The 14768-nt window shown below is 45.2% G+C and overlaps 1 protein-coding gene across 1 annotated transcript in view; it reads left to right on the forward strand.

Annotated features, from left to right (window-relative positions):
* The window catches only part of KMT2D (lysine methyltransferase 2D), a 182646-nt gene extending 170647 nt beyond the window's left edge, over window positions 1-11999 (forward strand). Inside the window, 2 exon segments of the mRNA XM_048487610.1 lie at window positions 8647-8755; window positions 9935-11999. Coding sequence (XP_048343567.1) covers window positions 8647-8755; window positions 9935-10027 — 202 coding nt within the window. The 3' untranslated portion in view covers window positions 10028-11999.
* The last annotated feature ends 2769 nt before the right edge of the window (window positions 12000-14768 follow it).

Below are 14768 nucleotides of genomic sequence, written 5' to 3' on the forward strand. Positions count from 1 at the left end.
AGAGTTATACTGAACAGAAAGCCTTTATTGGCATATTAAAAAAACACAATAGCTACAAAACAAACCAATACAGCAAAACACATCCAATGCAAACCCGCATGACACATCGATCCATGTTCACATCTTCAACAAAAAGAAGGCCCCCAGTTCTCATTCCACTGGGCCCGAACCAGCCAACAACAAGCAAATTCTGTCTGCATCATACTGACCATGTTTGTTATGATTACTATTAGCAAGAGACAGAAATTGAAACACATATTACATCTAAAATTAATACCACAGATAAACATTTCAGAGCTGCTACAGAGACATGCTAAATTCCCAGGTTAATATATTGTAGTATAGCAATAAAATATTAAAGTAAGGTGGCGTGATAAGGAAGGGAGAAGTTAATTACTTATGCTCTAAACCTACTTAGACCCATTGCTGGATTATTTGCATTCAATTATTTCAAGGAGAAAGTTTGCCACAATCTCAGGGTTGGTATTATTCAGAAGAATTGGAATTGCAACCAAGTCAGCAGGGGCCATGGTGAGTAGTGGTATGGAATTTACATATCGATCTCTGACTCCCTTGGTTCTCGAGCAGTGAAACAGAGAATGGGCTATGGTTTCAATCTGCATTTGGTTGCAGGAACATAATCTTTGAGTTTTATCAAGATTATTGAACCTGCCACGCAAAAAAGCGGAGGGCATAACATTAAATCTGGCAAGCGTCAAGGCTCGCCGTTGTGTTGGGTTAACCAGAGTGATTAAATAGTTAGCCATTTGGCCTTGGATTGGGGGTATTGCTAGATTAAATGGTGAGCATGTCCTTTTTGCTGCCTTGGTCAGTGTTTGGAATTCCACATCAAGCAGTTTCACTTTCAGGGTGTTATAAGCCTCAGTAAGGGTAAGCATACTGAGCGATTCCAAGGATAGACCAATGATTTCAATTTTGTTTTTGATAATATTTGACCATAACATTGATTTGCTATCTTGTAGAAAAAAGTGAATGAAACTGGAAGAGTCCTGTTGATAATGTATTTTGAGCCAATATTTGAATGCTCTTAACCAAGCCAAGGTCTCAAAAGTGATCTGTCCCGTTTCCAGGCAAATAGCAGCAAAGGGAACACAGTTAGGTAGGCCCATTATTTTGTGTAGAAATTTGGATTGTAGAGTGTTAATGGTTTTATTAACTGCAGAGATCCAAATTGGGGACCCGTATAATATCTGTGCTCCGACTTTGGCATTAAATACCTTAATTGCTGCAGGTATATATCTATTACCAGGTGTTGTAAAAGAAACGGGAGACTGCACGCACGCTATTGGACGCCATGGTTGAGGAAAGATTAGCGATCACGAGCCAAGACAGATTATAAGAGAAGGTGATTCCTAGGTATTTAAATTGTTTGACCTGCTCCAGAGTAATATTATTGACTTCCCACTTGTGCATCTTCAACCGTCATTGAAAAAACTAAAATTTTGGATTTGTTATAATTAATCTCCAGTTTATTAGTTTTACAATACTGGATGCATCGCCTAATCAAACGGAGAAGGCCCACTTTAGATCTTGAAAGTAAAACTGCACCATCATATAACATTAATGGTATTGGCAATGCATTTAGAATAGGGAGGAGGATGACTATTGGTTTCTGATAATGCAGGGGCTAAATCATTCAAAAAAATATTGAACAGTGTGGGGGCTAGTATGCAGCCTTGCTTGACTCCTTTCGTGATTGCGATATTTTCTGTTAGCAGGCCCTCTTGCGAGCATTTGACCTGGCAAGATGTATTCGAGTGGAGTTGTTGGATCAGGAGGAGCAGTCTTGGGTCAATTCTTAAAACCCGGAGTTTCTGCCATAGAAGTTCTCTAGAGATGGAGTCAAAGGCTCCCTTAAGGTCAATGAATGCTGCATATAGTTTGCTCTTTCCCATGGTAACATACTTGTTCGCTAGATGAAACAAAATAAGGCCGTGATCTAAAGTTGCTTTCCTTTACGGAAGCCAATTTGCTCAGCTCCAAGAATTTATTGTGTGCCAGCCAAGATTCTATTTTGTTCAGCAGGAATTTGGAATAAATCTTTCCGGCCACTGATAAGAGAGCAATCGGGTGGAAATTTGTGGGATCACTTGGATCCCCTTCCTTGTACACCAGCACAAGTATGGCCGAAAGCCACGATTCAGCTATCTTTCCTGAGTTGTTGACATGGGTAAAAGCTGCTAGCAATCCCAGCCCACCAGTTCGAATTTAGTTTGAAGATTTCTGAAATAAGTGCATCAGGGCCTGGGGCTTTCCCCTCTTTCATATTATCAATCAAGATGGTAACTTCTGCAGGAGTAACTGGAGGCCAAATAGGGAGTTGGTCAGTGTCTGGCCAGTCAATTTCATTAGATGTCTGATCATGAAAGAGGTTTGAGAAATAATTAAACCACCTGTCTGGGGAGATAGAAGAGGTAGAAAGCTTATGCAGGCCTGTGGTGTTATTTACCAATGCCCAGAAGCACTTTGCATCCTTGTCAATGGAGGTTTGTAATAGTTTATTCCATTGCAATATTACAAAATCTTGGTGCTTCTGTTTGGTTAAGGTTTTGAATTCATACTTAAGAGTGGCAATTTGAGACAAAATGTCCTTGGAGCCGATATGTGATAATACCTATATAGGGCTCGGATATTGTTGTTGTAAGTAATACAGTCTCTGTCAAACCAATCCCTTTTCCCCCACTTGGTGCTTTCGTATCTTGATTAGTAATGGCAGAGTGTTGATAAATGGAGGCATTTATAAAAGTTTTGATTAATTGTTCATAGCTAGAAATGCTGAAAGTAGGTAGCTCAGTGTTAGTTATGGAATTTTGAGAGTAGTGGTCAAAGGGGAGTTAAAACCAAGCCATTATTTTAGACTTGGCATGTGAGGACCAGACTGTCCGCGGAAAATAATTTTGAGAAGTTGTTGAATTAACCAGTATGGGTTTTTTTAGGTTAGTATTCAGAGAGAAGCATAGTGGGAGATGATCACTTAACAGGAAGTCACCTACAAAAAACGATTGAATCGAATTCAGTAAGAGTGGGGAGATAATAACATAGTCTATTACACTTTGGCCCCAAGTAGTTACCCTAGTATAGTCCTCAGCATTTTTAAAAGTGCTAAGACCATTTAGCCAAAGCTTATTGTTTTTTGATGGCCGAATTTAATTAAGTTCACACCCGCTAAATTTAATGTATGGTCTTTAGAAGTATGTAGGTGAGGAAGCAGCAAAAGGTGTATGAAATCATCATCAAGACCCTCATTTGTTAAAAGAGCAAGTAAGCTATTGCTAACACAGGCATTGAAGTCACCAGCCAGAATAAGTTCAGCGGTGGGATGACTATCTTCAAGATCTTCCAGGTAGTTCGATAGCGTATTCCAAGTAGTGGAGAGCGAATCCGAGTCCAATCCTGGGGGGAGGTATACATTAATAAAAATTAATGGGGTATTCTCAGTATAAATTAAAACTGCTTGTGCAATGGAAGAACAGTTGGGTAGGAATTTCTTAACAATATCATTTCTTGTTAGAATAGATAGGCCTCCTGAGTAACGTCCATAATGTGAGGCCTTGATTGCTGGTAAGGAGGATGCAGTGTAACCATCCATCATGATATTCAAGTTAGACCAAGTTTCTTGAAGAAGAATGATATTGAAGTCTGTCAGAAAGTTCATAAAATATCTGTTTTTTACTTTGTTACTCCAGCCTGCAATGTTCAAAGACAGGACAGAGAGTTTAAAGTGCCTCTGGCATCATTCTAATTGGGGAAGTTCTTCAATAATTATTGGTGCATGCTGGATACATCCATTAGTGGTATTTCCTCTAGTTCTAGCACCAACAGTTTTTGGGGTAGCTATGGTATCAAAAGTGATTAAATCATGTTCATCAGTGCTAGATGCTCTCTCCATGGATTGAGGATTATTTCGAGGGGGGATAGCTGGTATATTTCCACTACTGTGTTCCTCAGATGAAGGAGGACTTAAGCAAGTTATGGCCGATGAATGTTTCAGAGGATTCATAAGTTGGGCAAATTTATTTCTTGTTGCCTCAAGCTTGTCTAACACTTTCTTTTGTTCAGGATGTGGTAATTCCTGAAATCCCTCGAATACTTCCTTTTGCCAAGTAGCAGATTCATTTTGATTGTCAGTATCATCTACCTGTGCATCACTAATTAGATTGGTCTCCATGCTTGTTTGTTGATCGGACATTTCTACCATTCCCTGGGGTGTCTCCAGTTCTCCAAGTTCTTATACATGTTTTCTCATGATCGTTATAGAATTTTTCTTGGTGCAGGACTCTTGACGATCTCATATCAAGTTCGTAATCTGCTATTGTAGTTTGAGAATCGGAATGGCCTTTAAGTTCTGCTTGTTTATTAAGTACTGGACTCTTCACGTAAGGAGAGGGAGTTTGAGGTAGTAGGCTTGAGGTAGGTGCAATGCCTGTCAAATTTACTGGTTCAGTGCTAGTTGCACTGAGCTTATCTCTGCTTAGATTCTCTTTCTGAATAATAGAATCATGACTACTTGAAATGGATTGGAAAAGCGTTCTTCTGATAGAATGTTGGCAATCCACGATCTCTTTAACATCTGCCTCAAGAGTCTTCCAGTCATCCAGGATTTCCTTAATCTCTTCCCTGTTAGTCACTGGTATTTTGACTGGAGAGGCACGATGCTCTCGAAGTTCTGAGTGGGCCTGAATAAAGGTAGTTTTTATTTTGCGCAGAGCACTTGCACTAATTAGTGAGTTAATTGTAGTGTTATGAAAAACACGGGAAAAGATGATGTCAAATTTTGCAGCCAGCTGATTGTGCTGGTTAAGGATGAGAGACGGAATCTCTTCAGATCTAAACTTAAGTGTCATTCTTTGATATCCATTGACAGCTGGAAGTCGATTGTATGACACAAGTTGGATTTTCCAAATAGGACAGTTCAGTAATCTGCTGAGAGACATTCTAATATTTTGGAAGGAGTTCCATCTGCCATAGTTAAGCCTAGTGAGACCTATGGAGATAGCCACCTCAGTTCTTGCCAGAACCAAAGACATTGTTGTTGGAATCTTATTGTATTCAGAGTCAGCAACAGTGAATCGGTCATTAAGCAACTTCTTGCTATTAATCTGTTCAGTTTCTGGTTCTGGAGAGCTTAATAAAGTACTGAGAAAATCAATTTTGGAACTTACGTTGGCAATGCTTGATAACAAAGTTCCAAATGTATCAGATATTAAAAAAGCTTCTTTGGCTAATAATTCCATCAGGTTAGAAAGAGACGTGGCAGAGAGCTCAGCTTGTTTGGGAGAATCACTTGTGCTGATCTCAGTAAGATCTACCACTTTAAGTGCTGTGTCCAAGATTAGAGGTTTTTCAGAGAGGTCTACGGGAAAGGAGGAAAGGCTATTTGCTACCACCATCACCTGTGGAGCCGAGTCATTTCCTAAAGCAGAATATCTGTTACTATGTGCAAAATCCTGCAGTAAATCTTCTCCTTCTTCCAAAGGTTTGTCGTTTAAGAAGCAATCAATCTTGCTTTGTTTGGAGTTCTTTTTGTTTTGGGGAGAAGGGGAGGAAAGGTGACGTTTTTTTGCTTTCTTTTTCCCTCCCATTGCCGCGCAGAGGAGTTAACTTTCAAGGACCGATGAGTTTTGAAAGCTTTATCAACATATGCACAAAGATAGTTTCTTGGTGAGGAGATTGTTAAGGCAGTAAATAAGGTCTATTAGAGCCAAAGCCTGGTTCTGTGACTGTTTTCCAGTCTTAAAATTGAGAGACGTTATTGAAGATAAAACAACTGGTTAAAAATAATTTCCTCCTCTAGTAGCAGGCCTCCGTAAACTTATAATGAAATAATTGTAGGAAGCTTAGAGATTAAAATTGGCAGGGTGCCTGGGGCCCGGGAAAAACAGATAAAAAGACAGAATAAAAGTGGAGGAGCTCACAAAACCACGTCTCTCTTCGGCGCCATCTTTTCTCACATCCTGTGAGAGTTATATATTCCACCTCAGAACTTTTAAAGTTTTTGTTGATACCCTACTGTTTTTCTTTGAAATAAATATTCAAAAACCTTTTTATTGGTATCTGTTTTTATTTTTGAAATTTACCGGTAGCTGCTGCATTTCCCACCCTCGACTTATACATGAGTCAATAAATTTTCCCAGTTTTTTGTGGTAAAATTAGGTGCTTCGACTTATATGCGGGTCGACTTATACACAAGTATATACGGTAAACAAAAATAATAAGTGATACAGCAGCTCTTCAACAGAGCAGGCATTTCCCCCCGCCCCTTTGTATAGAAAAGCAGGACTTCATTTCACTTGTTTCATGAAGAGTCATGGGTTTAGCTTTAAATGATTATAAGTGTAGATTTGCATGCTCAAATCAAACTGAGATTTTGTTGCAAGATGGCTTATTTTAGGACACTTAACTGGCTTCTTTAATTTCAAAACATTCAATCAAATGATGTTATTGCTGTCAGAGACTGTCAAAAGGCATGTGTAGATGGGTAAAATCTACATGACAAATGTGTCCACCCCTAGACAAGTGCCAAGTGCAAAATCAGTGTCATGTGCAGTGTTAGTAACGTGTGTATCACTGATAAGACCCGTGCACCTGATGGTGCCTGTTTGTATATAGTTGGCTCGGAGAACACAGAGGGGTGTGCCTGGAAACACCTGTTGTCTGGCAAAGCACTTTGGTAGTTGTAGCAATAAATAGAACTTCTGCACGGTTGACTGTGTGTCTGTCAGTTGTTTCTGCATTGCATACTACAAGGTGGTCTACTCCAGAGTATCCGCTGCTTTAACAATTGCTGCCTTGGGATGCACCTGTTGCATTCATCTCTGTTTGGAGCGGTGTGGGGGTGTTTGTATGAGTTCTAGAGTCTCAACCAACTAGTGGAAAGATAGAAGGAACAAACTGCAGCAACCCAATCTACCTGAAGTTCTGGGAGGACTTCCTTTAGCACGCACACACACAATCTTTCCTTTTTGGATGGATTAGAGCAGGGGTGTCCAACTCTGGTGCTTCAGATGTTCATGGACTACAATTCCCATCAGGGGCCATGCCAGCAGGGGCTGATGGGAATTGTTGTCCGTGAACATCTGAAGCACCAGAATTGGACACCCCGGTATCAGAGGGACACCATTTTCAAGGTCCAGGCAGTTTGTTTACATCTTATATACTGGTTTGTGGTGGCATTGAAGGAGAAAGGCAGGTGGAGAGAATCTTTGACTGGGGACCGCAGCGTATTCTCTGCAGCCCCACTCCTTTGTAACACTTAGCTGTGGCAGGTTTGGGTGCTGTGGACCACATGCCGTGACCTCGTGCCGTGTTAAATGAAAACCCCTAACCGTGTGATGACATGAATTGCTGCTTTCATACAGCCACTTCTGTTTCTTTGCTAGAAGTCTGAAAAAATGCTGCATCAGGAATTTCCTTGCTAGTTCTGGAGGCCTCAGAGCTAAGAACATGATCCAACATGATCCTAATTCCTTCCTTCACCCCCATCGTAGCCCGCCTTTGACCTGCTAGTGCAGTGGTTCTCAACCTTCCTAATGCCGCGACCCTTTAATACAGTTCCTCATGTTGTGGTGCATAAGCATAAGCATTTTATTGTCATTGTGCACGCACAACGAAATTTACAGCAGCATTCCTCGATGCACACAATTTCTGACTCATACATCATCCTCACTTTCCCCTTCCTCCACCCATCCCTACACAGCCCCAAATACATCAATATGAAGCAGCGGAGTTTAGCATAGCCACAGCTCTAGAGTAGAAGCTGTCTCTCAGCCTCTTTGTCCTAGTTCTGAGGGCCCTGTATCGTCTGCAGTTCTGAGGGCCCTGTATCGTCTGGTGACCCCCAACCCTAACATTTATCCATTTTACAGAGGGAGAACACTGATGCAGAGAGTCTTAGGCGACCCCTGTGAAAGGGTCGTTGGACCCCCAAAGGGGTCCCGACCCCCAGGTTGAGAACCACTGTGCTAGTGTCTTGTGGAGTTAATAATAGAACCCTTGAATCCAGTAGTGTACCAGGCCTAAATGGTGCCCGGGGGCATGGCCGCATTCCTGCACCCCCTCCCCCGCTCTTCACTTACGGGAGCCAGCAGGGAGGGCGGCGGGAGGGCGGGGCTAGGGGGCAGCTTGGACAGGCGCTGCGATGGCAGGCCAGTTCCTGGGCCGGCCTGTGCTGTGGCACCTGTTAGGGACGCCCGCTGCAGTGCCCTGCCCCACTGCCTCACTTCAGGTCGGCTTCTGCCCTCCCCACAGCCCTCCCCAGGAGCCGGCCTGCAGGGAAGCTGGGAGGCGGGGAGGTTCTCAGCAGCGTGCGGCTCAGGCTCACACAGTTTCATCATGGGGGGGTTCCCCGGCGCCCCCCCACATGATGAAACGGCCATGGGTACCCCATGGATACCACGGATACCCCATGTACCACGGATACCCCATGTCCCCATTAGCGGCATGCCGCTGCTTGAATCCTGACCTCTCCCCTCCTTTCCCAAGCTGCAGAGCTGCTCCCAAGAAGAATGGGTGGTGATGCTGCTGACCCCTTGGGGCGGCTTCACTGGAATGGGAGGGCCTTGGGAAGAGAGGGGTCCAACCTACCCAGCTCTAACGTTCCTCTGCCTCCCCTCCTGCTCCCCACAGATATATCAACCACTCCTGTGCTCCCAACTGCGTGGCGGAGGTTGTGACTTTCGACAAAGAGGACAAGATTATAATCATCTCAAGTCGTCGAATACCCAAAGGAGAGGAGGTGGGTGTTGAATTGTTTGGGGTGGGGGGCAGGCACAGTCAAGTCAACCTTTATGGAGGCCTGGGTCATGATTGTGGGTAAACTGGTGTTTTTTCATCAGCGCCAGGTAGGAATACTGGTACCCTACCTGTCTCGCTCTGACCTAGCCATGGTGATCCACATGGCATTCTCCACTAGGCTAGACTTCTGTAACTTTCTCAGCGCAGGGCTACCCTTGAGACTGCTCTGGAAACATCAGCTCATGCAAACTGCAGGCCGCGGCCGCCATTTCCGCTCCATCGGGCAGAGGGCATTTCCCTGCCCGGCGCCGCTGCCTTCCGCAGCTCGAGAGGCGGCAGCACCGGGCAGGCAACAGCCACCATTTTTCTACCACCCGTCAGAGCAGGCGGCTGCCTTCTCCGTTGGGCAGAGGGGTTTTCTGCCCGGCACCGCTGGCCAAGGCCGCCATTTCCCCACCACCCGACAGAGGAGGCGGTTGCCTGCTCCGCCGGGCAGAGGGGGTCTCCCCTGCCCGGCGCCATTGCCACCCGCAGTACCTGGGACAAGCTGCCCTGGATGTCCCCATTGGCGCTACGCCACTGATTCAATAGAAAAAGAAGAGGAGGAGTTTGAATTTACAGCTCCCTTTCTTTCCTGTAAGGAGACTCAAGGCAGCTTACAAAATCTTTCCCTTCCTTTCTCCACAACAGATGCCTTGTGAGGTAGGTGGATCTGAGAGAATTCTGAGAAAACTGTGACTAGCCCAAGGTCACCCAATAGGCTGTAGGAGTGGGCAAACAAATCCAGTTCACCAGATAAGAGTCCACAGCTCATGTGGAGGAGTGGGGAATCAAACCTGGTTCTCCAGATTGGTTCTCCCCCTGCTCTTAACCACTACACCACACCAGCTCCCAGAGCATACCATGCAGTTTGTGGCTTTTTTCTCCAAGTGAACTGGTCTCTGTGGCCAGGTGATCAGTGTAATCGTGGGAAATAGTGGGAGACCTCCAACCAACACCTGGAATCTGACACCCCTGAGTCTTGGGGACGAGCAATTGAAATGGAAAGGCATCATGTCGATAAACTAATTAAAGGCAGAGGCTGTACCAGGGAAAGAGAGCACTTTATGCCTCACCAAGGTGGGAAAGTTTAACTTCTTTTCTTTCTTTCTTTTTTTGTCTTGTCATTCTTCCTCTCCAGCTTACTTATGACTACCAATTTGACTTTGAAGATGATCAGCACAAGATTCCGTGCCATTGTGGAGCCTGGAATTGCAGGAAATGGATGAATTAGCCCCAAGAGGCTCTTCGGACACGGTGGGGAAGGGGGGGGGGGGGCCCTGACCGCCTAGCACAAATGGTGCAGGAGTCTCGGAAAAGAGAGGCCTATTCTACCGGATCTCCCAACCCTCCTGTAGGGTAGAGCCCACCCAGGGAAGCATGATTGGAATCCATCACCCCAACATGCTGGCGGGGCAGCTGGGACACCAAAGTGCTCAGGTGACATCGGCGTACCTGCCACTGCGCTGCCAACCTCGGTTAACGGAGATATCAAGTCAGCTGTTCGGCTGTTGGGCTCAGCTGCCTCCTCTACCACACATGGCAACCTGCTTTCCCCCAGCAGAAGGCAGCGGCCGCTGGCAAGCCCCGTCTCGGGTGGGGAACTGATAAACTGGCAACTCAGGGTTTTCTTTTTAGTATTTTACTTTGGAGGCCGTAATGGGGAAACCTTCCACCCCCTGCGCACCTGTAAATAATGGACTTCAGAAATATACTGGGAGGAGACAGGCGACAGTCTGTCTAGCAGAGCCGGGGGAAGGGAACCATCATGGCTGTTCAGTCCGCAGGGGAGAGAGTTTGTACATTTTTCTGTGAGTTTGTGGAACTTCTCGTGGCTGTGTGTGCGTGCGTGCGTGCGTGCATGGATGAGAGACAGCTGATTTTTAAAATAAAACTTAATATCTACGGCTTGCTAATTTACCAAGGTAACAAGAGGCTTCAAAGAGACTCGTTGGCTTGACAATCCACCTTCCAGAGCTCCCCGGCTCTGGATTTTGTATACGTTTAGATGTTGCATTTGAAAAAGGGGTGCGTGCGTGTGTGTGTGTGTGCATGTGTGCGCGCTCGCTTTTGCGGGGGAGGAGAACTACTTCTAGTGAACTGCAGGCCCTGAGTTGGCGAAGCTGGAAAATGGACCTTCCCTTCCTCCCGCCCGCCCTTCCCCATCTTCCATGCGCGAGGAGCGTCCGCACTTGAACCTACCTCATTTGAAGTGTTAGATTTTGGGGGGTGGGGGGGTGTTTTGTTTCGTTTTTTCAAATGTGAGCCCCTCGCTGTGCCACCCCTCTGCTTTTTTGGAACCCCTCTTCCTTGAACATGGAGAGCCGCAGCTGGGAAACAGTTTCTGCGTGGAGGTGCGGACCGTCATGCTGAGACTGTCTGCAGCACACACACACACCCCCGGCCCCTCTCCACCAAGCACAATTTGGTCTCTCAAAAGCCTTCCTGACCGGATTTCTGAAATGAGCCATCAAGGGCTCCCTCTTCCGCCCGCTGAAAGGGCAGATCCCTCTGCGAGACAAAACGGTGGGGTTGCAAATGTGCCAATGCAGTCGGGGAACCAGGAGCTGCCAGTCACCAGACACCAGTCCCCTGCTCCCGTTGAGTTTGTCCCGTGTCGCTCACGCAGTCGGCAGAGAGGGAATCCTGCGCTTGATCAACGGAGCTGACCGCCGTTCCCGTTCCACCATTTCCCATTATCCAACCTGCTGCTCTGGAGGCTCTCGTGTGTTTGTGTGCACTACACGCGCGTGTGTGAGAAAGAGAGACGTTGGCACATTGCAGAGTGTGGGGATTATTTATCTATTTATATATATTGTGTATATATTTGAACTAGCCGGGGGGACGGAGGCCCTGGCTGCAAGGTTTTTCTAGACTGCTGGGTGGATCTCTGCAGAACCCCCTCCCCCCCCCCACCTCGCGCCCGAGGAAGGGAAGCAGAAGCGCGACTTGTTTGTCGGCAGAACCTTGGGTGGAAAAGGGCATGTGTAAAGAACCCGTTTTTATGCTTTCTAGGTGTGCGTGTGTACATAGATATATATATATTATTATTTTTTCTTTTTTAAAAAAGAAAATAGAATCAATTTATAAAGAGCCATCTGCCCAGCAGCGTTCCCCCCCAGTGCAGGGTGATTCCATATGAATTAGCAGAAGGCAAAATGTGGGCATTAGACAAGACAGACACCCCAACCCCCACCCCCACCCCCAGCAAAACACAAATACAGTCTTCCTTTGCTGTTGGACGTACCTTTCGAAGACTGCTGTATCATTTGAACCTGAGTCGGGATCTGGTGTGGGGAGGAGCTCTCTAGACCAGGGGTGCAGGGAATAGCGTTTCTAGGATCAGGAACTCAGTGCAGCCTGATGCTCAGGGAACTACACCCCATCAGTTTCACAGCATGGCCACCGGCCATGCCGGTAGGGGCTGATGGGAATTGTAGTTCCTGAACATTGGAGAGCCGCAGGTTCCCCGCACCCCGCTCTCAGATGTTCAGGAACCTGTCCCATCAGCCTCTGTCAGCATGGCCAATTGGCCCATGCTGGTAGAGAGCTGATGATAACGGATCCCTGTGGCTATCTAACACTCTTCTTTGTTACAGTTCACCGGGTCTTTATTTTGCACCATTGCACCATTTCCCCTCCCCTCTGTTCAACACACATGTCCCCCCGGGCACGCCTGCCACGGTTGCATTAAGAGATCCCCAGCGAGCTGCAGTGCATTTATTTTGTGGCCTGATTGAACAAACAAGGGGGAGGAGGATTGCGGGAGAGGGTGGCGACGAAGCTTTATTGTTCATAGCGGGGCATAGAAAATCAGGGTTTGACACACACAAGAGTGTGTTTCTTTTTGAACTCAGCAAGAGGAGGGAAACCGCGTTCTTCAGTTAAAAAGCTGCTTCTGCAAACCGTTCCAAGCTACGGTGGTTAAAAACCACGCGTGTGCTAGGGGATGGGGGAGGAAATAATGGCAAATTATTAAAAAAAATAGTAAAAGTAATTAAAATTGTAAATAAGATGGAATTTGTGTAGAGAAAAGATTAAAAAGTTTTTATCAGTAACAATACCACTGGACAGTGTATTAAGATAAAGGTTTGAGTTAAAAGCCAGTATACTTTTTCTTTTCTTTTCTTTTTTGTCTCTTTGGATTTGTGCGTCTTTCCATTAACTTGGAAGGCTGTAAAGTTGTAAAAAAAAATAAATTTTAAAAAATTGCTACAAAGGTTTAAAAGCTTGAGAGAGATTTTAAAAAATGATAAAGTGACTGAATATAATAGGTTGTGGAGATTTTTTTGAATGACGGTTAGAGTTTAAAAATAATCCTGTAGATTTTAGCTGATGAAGAAAGACTATACAGTTTTTAATTTTTATATAAACTATAACCCGGTCTTGAAGCTAAAACTTTTTTAAAGTTCTCTGCCTGTATAATCGCATTTGACGCCTTGTCCCATACTTCTGTTTACAGTTGCACATATTATATATATTAAGTTTTAACCCTTTTATGATCCCAAAATAATCACTTTTTTAAAATAAAGTGTGGACTTTGTGAGGAATTATATTTTGTGTTTTGCAGTTTTATTACTTTGTGTGTGATTACTGTGTAGCGAAGTTGTCCTTTTTGTGATGAGAGCGAAGAGTCTGATAACAGAACTATACCTTTACCAAAAAAACCCTCCCAATAAAAACAATAAAAAACCCATATGTGGCATGTTTTGTATTGAACGCGCTTCTGAAATGTACGTAATCTACAATAAAGGCAGAAAAAAATATTTCTAATTTTGCTTCTCTAAGAAAGTTCCTAAAATATCTGACACTTTTTAATTTCTTTTAAGAACTTGATTCTTAGTTTTTCTCTCTTTCGTGGGAATAATGAAGCTTCCTACTCTTGTTAGCTCTTTCTGGAGGGGGGCTTTCACAGGTCAGTCCTGTGAATCAGCTCTGCTGAGAGACGTCAGATGGGTCAGCCAGCCATGACTTTTAGCATCTGATGCCGTGAAATCTCTGCCTTTTCCCACCCTCTTTTGTTCTGACTTCAGGATCCTGTTCGAGGGGTTTCCCGGAGGGGGCACGGGAAGTGGCAGACCTTCAACCCCCCCCCCCCCCACACACACACACCAGCAAGAGGGGAGCAGCAGTGACGTAGTGGTTCAGAGCAGGTGCATTCTAATCTGGAGGATCTGGGTTTGATTCCCCGCTCTGCTGCCTGAGCTGTGGGGGCTTATCTGGGGAATTCAGATTAGCCTGTACACTCCCACACATGCCAGCTGGGTGACCTTGGGCTAGTCACAGCTTTTCCGAGCTCTCTCAGCCCCACCCACCTCACAGGGTGTTTGTTGTGAAGAAGGAAGGGCAAGGAGATTGTCAGCCCCTTTGAGTCTCCTACAGGAGAGAAAGTGGGGATATAAATCCAAACTCTTCAAGAACTGAATATCTCAGAGCAGTAATCAGATAAGTGGGCAGCTGTAGAGAGCTCAGTAATTATGAATACAAGCTGTGCCTTGGCTTCACAATGAAAAGACAGAACACTGAAAACTCGAAAACCGAATGCTTAAAGACTAATGTCAATGAATGGAAAAACTTGCCAAAATAAAGAGCTGTGCAAAGCATCTCTAAATGTGGGGGTCTATTTATTTAAATCAGGGATGTCCAACTCTAGCGCTTCAGATGTTCAGGGACTACGATTCCCACCAGCTCCTGCTGGTGTGGCCTGATTTAAATAAAACTGCTTAAATAAAGCTCTCCTGATGGAAGTGTTGCCTAGCCCTGATAGCACTGAACCAAGTGAAAAATCAAACAGCCCCGGAGAAATACGGCCTGCCAGGGATCGTGTGAAAGAAAATCAAAGTCACACACTCAATATGAACACTGAAACAAACCCTAGGCACCAAACGCCAGTGGCGTTCCTGCCTAGGGACAGGGGGTACCCTATGTCCCCGGGCGCCCCCATTTGGTCACATGGGGGGCGCCAACATTTCAGG

This window comes from Sphaerodactylus townsendi, linkage group LG03 (assembly GCF_021028975.2).
Source record: "Sphaerodactylus townsendi isolate TG3544 linkage group LG03, MPM_Stown_v2.3, whole genome shotgun sequence".
NCBI lineage: Eukaryota > Metazoa > Chordata > Lepidosauria > Squamata > Sphaerodactylidae > Sphaerodactylus > Sphaerodactylus townsendi.